Source organism: Marmota flaviventris, chromosome 10 (genome assembly GCF_047511675.1).
Source record: "Marmota flaviventris isolate mMarFla1 chromosome 10, mMarFla1.hap1, whole genome shotgun sequence".
Lineage (NCBI taxonomy): Eukaryota > Metazoa > Chordata > Mammalia > Rodentia > Sciuridae > Marmota > Marmota flaviventris.
This window is the reverse complement of record NC_092507.1, coordinates 120,401,037-120,415,633: the sequence shown is the minus strand read 5'-3', so window position 1 is coordinate 120,415,633 and position 14,597 is coordinate 120,401,037. Positions and strand designations below refer to the sequence as shown.

Below are 14,597 nucleotides of genomic sequence, written 5' to 3'. Positions count from 1 at the left end.
GTCCAGTCTTGGGAGGATCCTGGGTAGGCCCCACAGAGCACCTGTTGAGAGGGGTGTTCCACAAACGGCTGATGCTGCGCCCCCTCAGTTTCTGCATCTGTAAACAGGGCCTAGTGATAGTTCCCGTGGGGTTGCCATGAGGCTGAGATGACAGGGTGCAGGAAGGAGCTCTGAGAACTGCGCAGAGATGCTGACCACCATCACGACTCCCCGCCCCGTGTCTACTCGCCCCTTCCCTGCAGGGTCTGAGGACAGTGGGCTTCTGTCTGTTTATGGCCTCAGAAAGAGACCACTTGTCCTTGCAGGCCGGCCCAGCCTCGCCTCACCAGGCTCAGTGTGCAGTTAAGGACGAAGAGTAGGTGAGAACCAGAGGGTCTCCAGCGCCTTCTCCTGGGTCCTTTCCACCCTAGAGAACTGAACCTGAGCTACTCTGCGCATGGTTCCCAAGCAGCCGATTTCCCAGGGAAGGAAGAAAAATATACCAGGAAGATTCTGCTAGTACAAAAAACTAAAACAGGTGTCATTAGCTTTGGGACCAGGCCACGGGTGAAAGCTGGGAGGACCTTTGAAAGGTAGTTAGTTGGTAATAATTTGAATGACAGCCAAAAAAAAAAAAATTGTTCCTGCAGCTGGAGAAAAGGGAGACCCTGTTAGGTAGCGGTGAGATGTCTGGCAACACCATCATCTGGTGTTGATGGGGAATAGAAAAGGCACCTGATAACGTTTCTAGATCCCAGGCAAGAAGACTTTAGACAGAAGAGTGAAGTTGCCTGTCTGTCTCTTCTGGCTGCCTTTGATTAAAAATGAGAAGAGAGAGCTGAAGTGAACAAGGACCTATTTTGTTTTTTTAGCAGAACTTAGAGGAAATACTGAGGTCCCATTGGAGTTTTTCCAGCCAGCAAAAGTGTCTCAAAGTCAGAAAGGGTCTCAGGGCAAAGGTCAACTCCAAGGCTCTGCCTGTGAAGGGGTCTCAAGGTAAGACTGAAATCAAGGTGAGGCCTTTTCGTGAGACCTCAGAAAGATTTAAGGGGAACTTCCTAAGTTTTCTCAAATAAAAAATACAGCTTCTAGTAATTTTATTTATTTTTATTTTATTTATTTACTTATTTGCAGTACTGTGGATTAAACCCAGGGGCTCCTTACCAGTAAGCTAGGTTCCCAGCCTTTTGAGACAGGGTCTGGCTAAATTGCCCAGGGTAGGCTTGAACGCTCCATCCTCCTGCCTCAGCCTCCCAAGTCACCAGGATTACAGGTTTGCACCACTGCACCCACCGTTTTGGCTTCTAGTACTTTTAGAAGTGTGCCACTTGGACCGTTGCAGAGAAGGGCTTTTGAGGGTCTTAAGAACATTCTCTCACAGCACCCTGACACTCAGCCTAAGGTAAAAAGAGATCAGACTCAAAGAGATTTGTAGCTGTGGCTTTCATCTGATTATAAATTGGTGCACAGGGAGTCCACAATATTTTTAAAGGAATTGTATCATCTTGGAAAGAAAGGAACAGAGAAAACTCAAGAGAGAGAGAGAGAGAGAGAGTTAGTTTTGAGTCTTCAGCCTTTTATAGGGAAGAAATAGAGGGAGCTACTTACCTATAAAACAGACATTTCTCTCTCTTCTCATCCCCATCCCAAGTATTGAAGATGAACTCAGGGACACTCTACCACTGAGCCTATATTCACAGCCCTTTGTATTTTTTATTTTGAGACAGGGTCTTGCCCAATTACCCAAGCTGTCCTTGAACTTGGGATCCTCCTGCCTCAGCCTCTCCCCAAGTAGCCGGAATTACAGGTGTTCACCACCATGACCAGCCCAGACATTTCTTACGGAAAAAAAAGAGTTGACTCAGAACATGAAGCCAAGAGCCAGGATCCAAGAGAACCATGTATAGAGAGTAGCAAGCACTGGGCTCTATCAAGGAACTGATGACCTGTGTGTGACTCATTTCAGAACTGCACAAACCATGCCCAGCTAATCAGAACTTTCAAATGATCCACCCCAATTTCCAATACCAAGTGCATGAGACATCCTAAATGAGACCCATTAGCTAAGCCCAGGCTAGCCACAGAACCATTAGAGACAACCAATTTGTGTTTTAAGGCACCATACAGTGGGCTGGTTCATTGTACATCGACAGGTAACCCGTAAAGCGTCTCTGAGCCACTGAGCTAAACATGACCTACCTATCCAGACTGCTTATTGTGTGAGGCATTAAAATGCTGATTTATTTATGACATTACTAGTCAGGCTCTCTGTATGTAAACTAAATACATCACTAACTGGTAGAGCATTTGGTAACTAAAAGTAGAATCTAACAAGGAAAAGAACATAAAATGTGAAATTGGATAAAGACCACAAAGAAAACCATATGAAGACTGGAAGGTTGGTAACCCTTGTTATGACATGGCAAAGCGTCGGGTCAAAGTGTCACCTGATGTGCCTTAGGATGCAGAACCTGTGGCAACCTGGCCTACGGTTTTAGAGAAAATGGTAGGGGAACAAAAAGAATTTTGGCAGGAGCTAGCTCCCTAGGAGCTTTTAGCAGAGATCAACAGGGGAGGAATGAACTCAAAATAGAGCTAGCCAATCTGGAAGCAGATGTGAAAATAAGTATAGCTTTTATGAAAATAAGTACACCACCTAGGGCCTACAATCTGACAGAGTCCTCAAAAATGAATCTTGGCAGGGCTGCTTAGGCTAATTCCCACCAGCTTCTAGGCCTACTCCTTGCTCACGGTATTGAAGTCTGTCCTTTGTTCTGAGGTTAGACACTTCTGGGTTGGAACTGAACTTTTCTTTTTATGAGATGTTAGGAATGGTCAATGGTATTTGCCTTTTTAAAAAATATCTTTATTTGGCGAAATAAAATGTTGAAAAAATATTTTGATTCCCAGATTTTTATTGGTGTCTGAAATCTCAAAACGAGGGCCGAAGGCACAGCTCTGACCTGGAGAGTCAAGGTGCGGAACGGGGTGGGATTCAGGAAGCCCCCAGTTCCCAGCACTTTAACTGAACCAGCCAAGTGACCGGGCAGCACTGAGCAATGAGAGTATTATCAACAAATAAAAATCTTTATTGAGTACAAAATTAAAAGGGATAGAGAGTCCTCCTGAACCCAAGAGATTGGTGGCCCAAGTCCTGAGTTCGTCCTCAGGGCCGGTCTGGGTAGCCCTGGAAGAAGTCATTGCACATGATGGAAATGAGGGCCAAGAAAACAGCATACTCCTGGAAGTCCACCTGCTGGTCGCTGTTCTCATCGAGGTTGCCCATCAGCTTCTTCAGCCCCTCCTCATCCACCTTCTCCTGAAAGCAGGAAGGACTGGGGTCATGGCCAGGCTGGCTCCTGCCCCACTCCGCACCAAAGCCACAGCCAGAACCATGCCCCCAAGCCAGGGCCCGGCGCTCCCTCCACTGGCTGCCAGGTACGTGGTGGGCAGGGAGACCCCGCAAGCTACAACACGCATCCAGTGAGCCAGACAGCTGGACCCTCTTGGTGAAGGTCTCCCGCACACCCTCCTGGGGGTAGGGGGATGCTGGACACACCTCTAAGTGCCCATCGGCTCTAACCCCCACTGTAGCCCAACCAGGTGGATATCATGACCCCATTTTGCTAAAGAGGACACAGGCTTTCTGCTCCCCCAAATCAGCATGGGATTCAGAAAAAGCAAATGCTCTTTATACAACCAAAACGATTTGGAAATTGAAGGAAGGGAGGAAGGGACGGACGGAGGGAGAGAGGGAGGGAGGACGGAAGGACAGACCTGCCTCATATGGTCAAAGCCAGAGACCTGACTTTACCGTTAGTCAGTACCAGGGTAGCAATGGGGAAATGACTGCATTTCTCTGCAAAATGTCCCAGAGTGCATGTCTGTGCTGCGTTATTCTGTCTACATGCCCTCTTGGTTTGGCACGTAAATATGGAAAATAAGAGGAGAGGAGAGTACACAGGCTAGCTGTGTGATCTTGGGCCAGTCACTTTCCCTCTCTGGGCTTTGAGTTGCTCAACTCTCCAGTGAAGAGGATTGACAGATGGACTCTGAGGGTCCCAACAGCACACAGTTCTCAAGAATGCTGCAGGGGACAGCCATAAACAGAATGCTCACACCCGGGCCTTGTTCCCACTCCAGTGAAACCAAGAAGCCAAAGTCGTGGTGGGAACCCTCGACCCCACCCTGGCCTCTGCATCAGCAGGCACCACAGGAGTGAAGAGGCAGAGACTTACCCTGCACCCCGCCCCGCGCCCCCACGACCCAACCCACCCTCCCAGCCTGCCCCCCTCACCCCTACGAAGCTGGGCAGTTCCTTCTGCAGAAGTTTCTTCATCTCCCCTTTACTCAGCTTGAACTTGTCTCCCTCTTGGCCAGAGTACTTGTGGAAGGTAGCGACCATCACCTCCAGCGCCTGCTCCAGGGGACTGGACATCTTGGACCTGGGGCCGTAGAAGTAGCAATGATGTTGATGTCACCAAGACACCTGGGGCCACAGCCCAGCCAGCAGGAGCCACTTCTGCCCTGGGCCCCCCCCCCTACTTCACCAAGCCCCTCTGTAAGTGGGGGCCCCATCTCGCCCTCACAATGTGGCTCCCGTGGGCAAGGGTCGTGCCGACACCTGGCATGAGGGCAGATGCTGAACCTTCCCCGTGTCCCCCAAGGGCACAGTCACACTAGGAACACCTCTGAGGGCAGGGCTCCCCCTCTTGAGTGTCTTGGGAAGGGAACTAACAGGGTGACCAGAGCCGTGCCAAGCTCCGGGGAGCACAGGTGTGCACAGGGCTGGCCGGTGGCTCCCTGCACCACCGGGCAATAGCCATGGCTCCCGGAAGTCTGAGGCTCCCTCCAGGGGTCTCTTCTGCCTTGGGCCAGGGCTGCCGACTGCCTGGGAGCCTCTGTGGCAGGGATGTTGCCTCCCTCGGACCAGGGGCTCTCGGAGACGAGGACGTGTCTCCTTGCTCACCCGAGACCCTCAGTCCTGGAGCGCTGTGTGTGCTGGCAAGACACGGGCAGGGCAGGGGCCACCGAATGCCCCCACCATGAAGGACCTTGCTGGGATTAGAATTAAAGAAACTAAACATTTCGTGCCTTGGGATCCAGGTAGAATCTGGGGTCACAAGGATGGACCTCAGAGGGCATTTTCCATTTGCCACTGAGAATGCTGAGGTCAGCCTGCAAAGTCAGGCAGGTCCCAGCGCAAGGCCAGAGGAGCTGTCCTGGAGGCAGGGAAAGCCCTGGCCCCGCTGCCAGCCCCGCCCGCCAGCCTGCCCTCACCTAGGTGAGGGAGCATGGGGAGCAGCCAGCCGGGCAGAGCTATGCCGCTATTCCAGGCCAGAACCCGGGGTGGGGCCATGTGTCGGAGACCCCTGCTTCTTGTTTCTCAGCCTTACGAAGGATTAGCCAGGACTTTGCAAAAACAAAACCAACTCAGAATTCTCGTTAAAGCACCCCTCACACACATATCAGCTGCCCTTGGGCTAGACCCCCGAAGAAGGACTCCTACAGAATAACAGGCCCCGACCAAGAGACCCGAGGGAAGGCCTCGGATAACCCCCAAACTGAGACCTCCCGGAAGAACCTGGAGAAAGACCCCTCAATCTGACTCACAGAGGGTCCCCCCAAGTGGCTCAAGGCCAATCCCACCGAGGAAATCAGACAGAGAACTATGGAAACAAGGGTCGAGTCGGAGACGTACTCACCAGATGGGGTGGCAGAGACCCAGGAGGGAACAAAGCGCCAGGCACTCGGGAAGGGGTTTTATATGTCAGTCCCACAGCCTCAGACTTAGCGCTTTCAGGAAACAGAACCTGTTCTGGCCTGACTGCCCCACAGCCTGGCCTCCTGCCACCCCACTCACCCTGTGCTGCCCCCTTCCTCCCAGAGATTGCTGGGTCCTCCACCAGCTGGAGGAGGGCCCCCCGCCAGCTAAGAGCAGCCCCTGAGCCCACCCAGGGCAGGGCAGCTAGAGGGAGATGTCATGGGAAAGGGGCAACATGGGTCAGGGGTCAGAGGCTGCTCGGCCTGGTTCTCATGATGTGCCTGTGAGTCACAGCTTGCTCAGCCACCTTGGTGACCCAGAGTAGGCAGGAAATTCGCAGCCCCAAGGTCATGTGCATGCATGTGTGTGTGTGTGTGTTTGAGCATGTGTGAGAGAGAAGCCGACCAGCGCTGCCCTTAGAAAGCTGGGGACCAGAGAAGGCATCTGGGGGGCATCAAGAGGAGGAGGTCAATGCTGACTTCAAGAAGTGAAAGAAATAAATTTTTGTTTGTTTGTTTGTTTGTTTGGTACCAAGGATTGAACCCAGGTGCACTTGACCACTGAGCCACATCCCCAGACCTTTCCATTTTGAGACAGGGTCTTGCTAAGTTGCTTAGGGCCTCACTGAATGGCTGAGGCTGGCTTTGAACTTGCAATCCTCCTGCCTCAGCCTCCTGAGCCACTGGGATTACAGGCGTGAGCCACCGCACCCCACCTAAAATTACTTCTAATGTAACTTTAAGGTAACAAAGTGATTGGGTGCGATTAAAAATACCTCACAGTGAGAAATGGGGATTGCTGTGCATGCAGCCTCAGTTAAAGTGGAGCAAACATCTGTGTGGAGCACAAGGGAGCCCCCTGGAGGGGTCCAGGCAGAACAGGAGAACCCTAGGCTCCTCTTCTCCAGCTTGGAGAGGTGGGGGAGTGGGTGGGGAAGAGAACCCTACCTGAAGCTGGAAAGAGGGAGTTGGGTAGTGTCCCCAGCCAGGAGGCCAGGCCTGAAGCAGAGGCCCAGCCACATCCTCCCTCACCACCCCCAACTCCCCGCCTGCCCTCTCCAAGCCCAGAGAAGGGTGAGCACTGTGGGCCTTCAAGCCAGCCCAGGGGAGAGGTTTTTAGGAAAGATTCAGCTTTACCACCACCCCTCCCAGGGCACCCACCTCCTGCACTCTGTGTACCCTAAACCTAGTTGGGCACCGCCCTTCCTGTCGGCCTAGCTCCCCTCCCCACTCCAGATGTCGAACAGATTTTCCCTTCCCCCAACCCCCCCCACCCCCCCCCTTGGTGACTCACCCGTGGTTCCAGACCCAGATGCCCAGGCAGTGACTCAGCGGCACGCCCTACTCCCCCAGCGCCAGGGCAGCAGCGGCCGGAAAACCCAGGGCCAAAGTACTGGCATGGAGACCCTCCACTGAAGGACCCAGGTCTAGATATGGATGGTGGCACCGCACAGCCAGAGCAGACCAGAGCAGACCAGAGCAGAGAGGTCAGACCCGAGCCGGGCTCGTCCTTCCTGGGGGTCACTGTGAGACTTAGGGGTCAAGGGGAGCAGGGAGAAGTGGGTTAGGATGAGGGCAAATGGGACGTGGTGCACAGCCATTGTTCCATCTCATGGGGGCTTCAGAGGGTCCCTCCCTACTCAAACTGCACCGGCTCTTCCGTAGGGCCAGCAGCGAGGTGCTCCACACTCCGGTCCCCCCTGCTTTCCCACCTCCCTGATGATGCCCAGCTGCCTTGCTCACTGAGCACGTCCAGGGCTGGACACACCTGCCGTGACCCAGACCCTTGGCTGATGACATCGCTTTGCTCAGCATGTGCCCCCACACACACCCACATTACGTCCCCTTCTGCCAAGATCCCTTCTCCCCTTCACAGAGCCTTCCCAGGCCCAGCCAGATTCGGTTTCCACCTGTTCTGTCCCACACAGAGCCTTCGGGAGCACTCCCAGCTACACCGAGTCTTTTGTGTACCTGTTTTCTTTTGCCCTCCACGCTCATGGTGAGCTCACCAAGCAGGGACTGGGCCTGATTCATTTCTGCATGAGCCAAGGGTCTCACCCACACCAGGTGCTAAGCAGGTGTTTACGACCGCTGAATGGCAATGAGGGTCACTGGGGGTGGCATCTAGGAGCCAGGAGGTCAGGGAGTTGTTCTCACCACCTGAGGTCACACCACTGATGACACTAGCAAATAATAACGTCTCCTCTGGGTCCCAGGAGTGGAACTGAGGCATCAGGCTGGAAAACAGAGCTTCAGAGAGCTACAACTCCCTGAGGAGTGACCACAGGAAACGTCCCATCACAGGGACCAGCTAAGGAGCAGAGCAAACTCCCTGGTGGGGCGGGATGGGGACAGGAGGCTACAGAGAGAGACAAAGAGGCAGTCATGGAAAAAGAGAGAAAGAGAGAGGGTAAGGAGGGGAATGAACCTAGGGATGCTTAACCACTGAGCCACATCCCCAGTCCTTATTTTGAGACAGAGTCTTGCTGAGGGGTTGAGGCTGGCCTCATATACAGGTCCCTTCCAGTGGGAAAGAGAAGTTGGGGGAAAGGCCAAACAAAACGGAATGGGGCCGGAGTGACTGGTTTGGAACCAGAAGGGGGAGGGAGCTATCAGGAGTCCCTGCATCAGGAGCCTTGTCCATAGCCAGGTGTCTCCCCTCAGGACCTGAAGCCAGAATTGTGCCCACCCAATGGCGATGCTTTGCGTCTGTGAAAATCAGACTCACTTGCCACCAGCTTGCTGTGTGACCTCAAGCAATCGTTCCCCCACGGCGGGACAGGTCTGTTGGATGAATGAGAGGCCTGAGCCTGATCCTGTTCCAACATTCTCCACTTCTCTACAGGCAGAGAAGCAGGACACAGGCAGGCAGTGGGGATGCCCAGGGCAAGGATGTCCAGCTGGAGAAACTGGACCTTCGCATTCCATCCACGCCCTGGTCGTGCTCCAAGTGGCACAAGTGTTGCACCGGCGGCCGGCTTGCTTTTTCCCGACCGGCTCATGCCCCCTGGTGGTGGCGACCTGTCATTGTCATTGCAGCGCTGGTCTCGGCTTCCGACTTCCCCACCGCTTCTCCCTCTGGTGGCCAGCCCTTCCCAGGCCCTGCTCCTGACTCACCCTGGACCAAGCTGCGCTGATTCACCTCCAAGGAGCCTTCCCACACCCACACCTGCCTGGCTTCAAAGGAGTTTCCTAGCAGTTCCTGCTGAGAAGCCCAGGTGGGCTGAGATTCCCCAGAAATCATTTCAAGTGCTGAGAGATAGTGGGTCACAGTGCATGGGCCTGTGGTCCCAGCAACTCAGGAGGCTGAGGCAGGAGGATCACAAGTTCGAGGCCAGCCACGACTCAGTGAGACCCTAAGCAACTCAGTGAGACTCTGTCTCTAAATAAAACACAAAATAGGGCTGGGGATGTGGCTCAATGGTGGAGTGCCCTTGAGTTCCATCCCCAGTACCCACCTGCCCATACCCAAGAAGAGATAATCACTCCAGAGTCACAGGGAACTTTTGATAAAGAGGAATTGATAGTAAAGTAACAAAGTCTGGATGTCTATGGAGCCTGTGTTCCAACCCTTCCAAGGACAGCATCACAAACTGGGAAGTGCCACTCAAAAAAAAATGGTTTCTAAAGCGAAGAATATTGAAGTTGAAAATAAAAATAAGTGGTCTGCTGTCCCACTAGACAAGTTGGAACCTATGGCTCATATACAGGTCCCTTCCAGTGGGAAAGGGCTGTCCAGAAATTTCACATTTCTCATAGGGTGACCCACATTAAAGACCTCACTGAAAAATACCACATATCCCTTCTGGCAACAGCTCTTCCTATTCTAAAATTGCTAGGTAAAATATATACCCTGGTAGAAACAGATTCAGAGAATGCTCAGGAAAAAAAAATGACTCCAAAATACACTGCTGAGCCTTTCAGAGAACTTTCATGGCATGTGTGTTTCTGCAGCCTGGGGACTGATCCCAGGAATGAACCCACAGGTTAAGCAAGTGCTCCACCATAAGCTACATCCCAGCCCCCTTTTTTTAAAAGTCATTTATAGCATTGATTTTTAATAAACTAGGTAGAAAACTTGCAGAGAAATGATGGTTGTAAGTGTCAACATGCCAACCATGAAGGAAAGAAGTCAGATTTCCTGAACTTTTGGTTCCACTAAAAGGAAAGAGAGTTACTAATTAATTCTCTTCTTATTGTTTCTTCTCTCTCTCTCTCTCTCTCTCTCTCTCTCTCTCTCTCTGTACTGGGGAATGAACCTAGGGATGCTTAACCACTGAGCCACATCCCCAGTCCTTTTACATTTTTATTTTGAGACAGAGTCTTGCTGAGGGGTTGAGGCTGACCTCAGCTGCCTAAGTTGTGGGGATTACAGGCAGGTGCCACTGTGCCCTGCCTAATTAACTCTCTTCTGATGAGAAGATTTTTAAATAAATTTCTTAACACAAATTAGGACAACACATGACTGGAAACTATATTCAATTCACTTTTTCCACAAAACTACTTAGAAATAAAAAATATGCTTATTTTCAAATACCAATTAATCAACACAAGATATATCAAATAGCTATATCATTTGGAATCTTAAAATGGTAACAATTAGCAAATACGTTCACAGCAACAATCATTCAAATATCATTCTCAGACATCAGAGATTTATTACATGTTAGCTGTCTCAGAGTTTTTCAGTGGTAATACATTAAAAATCATACATGTCGGATAAAAGCATCAGTGCAATTATTTTATAATTCAGTTGCAATCAAAATGCTAGCAGGGCCTGTTTTCTCCACACATGCCAAAAATCAGTTTCTATAATGGCAGGATACACTCAAATATTAACTTAGCTATGCTTTCTAAAAATAATTTGTTCAAGAAATATTCTTTCTCCAACTGGGTGTGATGGCACAAGTGTAATCCCAGCATTTTAGGAGGCTAAGACAATAGGTTCAAAAGTTTGAGGCCAGCCTCAGCAATACAGCAACATAAAAGGGGTGGTGGGATGTAGCTCAGCAATAAAGGACCCCTAGCTTCAATTCTCAGTACTGAAAAAATATATATGCATTTATTTTTTATTATCTCTCCAGGAACCCCAGTTCATCTCCTTTCTTTTTTATTCTCTTTCAAAATTAGGGACTTGTTTTTAGTAACATTTGAGATCAGTCATTCATTTGCCACTACATTAAACTTAGAGTTTAATGCCTATGTTATCGCTAATTAACGAATATTATTTAAAATGAGTCCCACAAAATATGATTTTCTACCCCAAATGTTACAGTCACCTTGTGAATACATTAAAGGATTATTTATTACATTCTGTTGTCACCAAGGAAAATATGCTTTGTAGCTTAAACAAAAACTAGTTCAACTTCAGTATTTCACTGTCATATTAAATCTCCTGGCCTGAAAAAAATAAAAATAAAAACTTTTAAAAGCATGACCTTTTTTCTGGAACATTTCCTGCACCACTAAGCACCAGAATTGGGAACTTGCCGTCTCCCCAACTCACCATTCCTTAGGGAATGTCAGTGTACAAAGGCCCACAGTCCCTGAGTTCTGTCACCTGACATCTGATTCAAGAGAGCCTGGGACGCTTCCAAACTGGCTACCAATTCTTCGTGGCCTCCCCGCAGCCAGAGGCTGGCTGCCGTCCCAGCAAGTACATGGGTCTGGGTGTCAGGCAGGCTGGAGTCTCAAGCCAGGCTCCGCCATTTGCCAGAACGGAGAGCCAAGAAAGGACAGTGTCTCCGGTGAAACTAGTGCTAACAGAAATCTACATAAATCAGGGTGATTAACCACCTTCCCAGAAACACCCAGCTTGAGAAATATGTTTTACTGTGTCTTGATAAAGCCAGGGAACGTCCTAAGTCTCAGAAAAAGACTAGAGGCAGTTTCAGAAAAAGCAAGGTGACTCAGAAGTATAAGCGGTGGTTTTTAAAATTATAGGGTATTACTCATGAGGAAGTGATCCCAAGAAAGACATTTTAAAAGATCAACTTGTAATACTAGAAAATGGCTGTGACACAGGGGTTAAGACTTGACTCTACCATTTCTAATTCTATTAATGGAGATCTTTCGGCTCTAAGACAGAGGTTCAACTCAAGTTCACCAAAACCAAACGGGTGTGGCTGCTACAGGGCATAAGGTCACTGCCATCATTCACCAAATCCATGAACCACACCCTTGAGGGCCAGAACCGGGGACTTAACGCCATTCATCCCTCCATCCGTCATCCATCCATCCTTCTCTCGGGCTGTGTGTCTCTCTTTCCATGTCAGCTTCCCTCTTGCTGTGGCACAGCAGGGCCTCTCTATGCAATGAGGAGCATGATCACCTACCCCTCCAGTTCTGTAAACCCAATGTCTCTATGTTAATCAAGGAAGAGTCTGATTGGCTCTGCCGGGTTCACACACTGGGCCATAGGCCAATCCCTGTTTCCAGGGAGACAGAGTGTTATGATTGACTAGTGTGGATTAGAGGCTCATCCCTGCGCCCAAGGGTCTCTGACTAAAGGGAGGGAGCCAGTTACCTCAGCAAGATCACACACTCCACTTAGCTGGGTGTGGTGGCACACACCTTCAATCCCAGCAGCTGCAGAGGCTGAGGCAGAAGGATCCCTAAGCAACTTAGCAAGACCCTGACTCAAAATAAAAAATGAAAAGGGCTGGGGATGTTGTTCAATGATTAAATGCTCCTGAGTTCAATCCCTAGTACATATAGATATATATATAGAGAGAGAGACCCCATGGTGCGTGATCTCACCATTTGAGTGGTACTAGGGAGTGAACTCAGAGGCTCTTTACCAATGAGCCACACTCCCAGTCCCTGTTCATTGTTTATTTGGAGATGAGACCTCACTAAACTGCCCCAGCTGTCCTCAAACTTGTGATCCTCCTGCCTCAGCCTCCTGAGTTGCTGGGATCACCACCACCCAGCTTCTCCCATCATAATTGCCAAAATATCTAGGTCCAGCTTCAAAGACAGTGGAGTTTGGTGGCTTGCTCTAGTCCCGTGTCTCCCCATATGCCGTTTCTTAATAAGAAATCAATTCCTTACATGGGGAGAGACACACAGGTCATTCAGTTTATCCGTGCAACCCTGTAAGATTATCCACGTCCAGTTCCCCAGCTCTCTATCTACCAGCCAGTCTCTGGCAAGAAACAGAGCTGGTTCCCGGGATGTTTGGATGTATGATGAAGTCACAGGATGAACAAGACCTAGTGTCTTGGAACCAGATCACCTCTGAGTGAAGTGATGGAGAATGACCTTCTGAACCTGCCCGGTTTCTGTCCAGATAAACATCTGCTCCCGAGAAGGAAGGACAGAAGGCAGGCCGGCAGGAAGAAGCTAACATTTCCAGGGTGCTGACTCTTGGGCATTGTTCTAAGTACTGAGCATAGAGTATCTCATTTGATCCTCCCAGCCACCCTACCATGGGAACAATGTCTATGATTAATTAGATCAGGACACTAAAGCTCAGGATTAAGTGTAGTGCCAGGATTTGAACTCAGATTGGCCTGGCGAGGGAGTGATGAACCCAGCCTAATTCCATGTTAAGATGGGGAGCCATCTCGTCACAAAGTCACGAAAGTTCATTTCTGTTTTACTGTAAAATACCAAGATTTCTATTTGGCCTGGCCATAATTGGATGTTTTAAACAGTTCCTTGGGATTCCTGCCCTTGCTTTGAACTTCCCCATGCCCCGCTCTCCTTGACCAGATGACAACCCTCCCTGAATCCCAGCTGCTCCTGGTTAACTCTGATGTTGGACTGAGTCTGCTGCCCACCTTGAGATGTTAAACAATGTAGATCCTAAACCTGCTGTCAGCCCTTGAATAACACTTGCCAGAACCCTGTCAGCTCCCTGTCAGTTCCCAAGACACGCCCCCCCCTTTGTAACTTCTTGTGCTATCAAACCTTCTTTTCCCAGATGACTGCTGCCGCTTTAATTTGGTGTGAAGTTGGAGGCGGTGGTCTCTGCATGGCGGAGAGCACCACTCACCCATCAGTCCTGCAGCTGCCTTGCCCCAGCTTCCTGCCCTGGCCCCTCCCCCTTTCCTCTTCCTCCTCCTTCCTCAACTGAGGCTAAAACTGGTTCTCTACACCTCTCTCGCTTGCTTGCTTCCCTCTGTTTCCTCCCTGCCTCTCTCCCTCATTCTCAGTCTTATACCCCCTCAGTGGAGACCGCTCCTAAAATCAAAGGGTTGGGAACCGCACTCAGCCAGCTCCACCCTCCCAGCCCTCTGCTCTCCTCCCCAACGTGGGCATCCCCTCTGTCCAGCCTGTAGAACCCCAGGTTGACCAAACACCAAGCCAGCCGCAGTCCCCACTGAGCACACGCCAAGAGCCACTGGATTTTCCGAGGAATCTCACCTAACTGACCCTTCTTCTCCTACCTGGAGAACCTGCCTCCCCCCAACCTGCCTGGGATGGCGACTTCCTGACCAGTGTCCTCCTGAGCCCCTGTCTCTCCCTTCTTCAACGATTATGATCAGAGTTGAGTTCCCGTTCTCTTTTTGTTTACCTTTATTTTTATTTTTTAACTTTTTGATTTTTTGCAGTACTGGGGATTGAACCTGAGGCGCTCTACCACTAAGCTACATCCCTAACCCTTTTTAGTTTTTTATTATTTTGAGACAGGGTCTTGCTGTTTTCCAGGCTGACCTAGAACTTGTGATCCTCCTGGCTCAGCCTCCCAAGTAGCAACGTGGTTTTGCTACCGCTCGATCCTTGTCCCCAGGTCAGTCCGATAATGAAGACATGGTTTTGAGAAAAAGAAAGAAGGTTTATTGCTTTGCTAGCAAAGGTGTCCCAAAAGCTGTGATTCTGCCCATCAGCAGGAACAGGCTTTTAAAGAG

The 14,597-nt window shown here is 50.2% G+C and overlaps 1 protein-coding gene across 7 annotated transcripts; it reads right to left on the bottom strand.

Moving 5' to 3' along the window:
- Nucleotides 1-3,082: 3,082 nt before the first annotated feature.
- On the bottom strand, nt 3,083-13,752 carry S100a2 (S100 calcium binding protein A2). 7 transcript variants are annotated; one of them, XM_071618799.1, is made up of 4 exons: nt 5,685-5,763; nt 4,949-5,037; nt 4,277-4,424; nt 3,083-3,298 (listed from the first exon to the last, which is right to left on the bottom strand). In XM_071618799.1, the coding sequence occupies exons 3-4, from the start codon at nt 4,415-4,417 to the stop codon at nt 3,146-3,148; spliced, it is 294 nt and encodes a 97-aa protein (XP_071474900.1). In that variant the 5' UTR covers nt 4,418-4,424; nt 4,949-5,037; nt 5,685-5,763; the 3' UTR covers nt 3,083-3,145. The 7 variants fall into 7 exon arrangements, with proteins under 7 accessions (XP_071474900.1, XP_027776779.2, XP_071474902.1 ...); XM_027920978.2 differs by lacking the exons at nt 4,949-5,037; nt 5,685-5,763 and adding an exon at nt 13,657-13,752; XM_071618801.1 differs by lacking the exons at nt 4,949-5,037; nt 5,685-5,763 and adding an exon at nt 11,249-11,269.
- Between the last annotated feature and the right edge of the window lie 845 nt (nt 13,753-14,597).

What these genes read in the sequence shown, in the direction of transcription:
- S100a2 (XM_027920978.2), bottom strand. Translation starts at nt 13,745, where the DNA reads ATGGGTGAGTGGTGCTCTCCGCCATGCAGAGACCACCGCCTCCAACTT. An exon ending in CAGTCATCTGGGAAAAGAAG is followed by an intron (nt 4,425 to 13,656) that starts GTTTGATAGCAC and finishes CTACGGCCCCAG; the next exon opens with GTCCAAGATGTCCAGTCCCC. An exon ending in AACTGCCCAGCTTCGTAGGG is followed by an intron (nt 3,299 to 4,276) that starts GTGAGGGGGGCA and finishes TCCTGCTTTCAG; the next exon opens with GAGAAGGTGGATGAGGAGGG.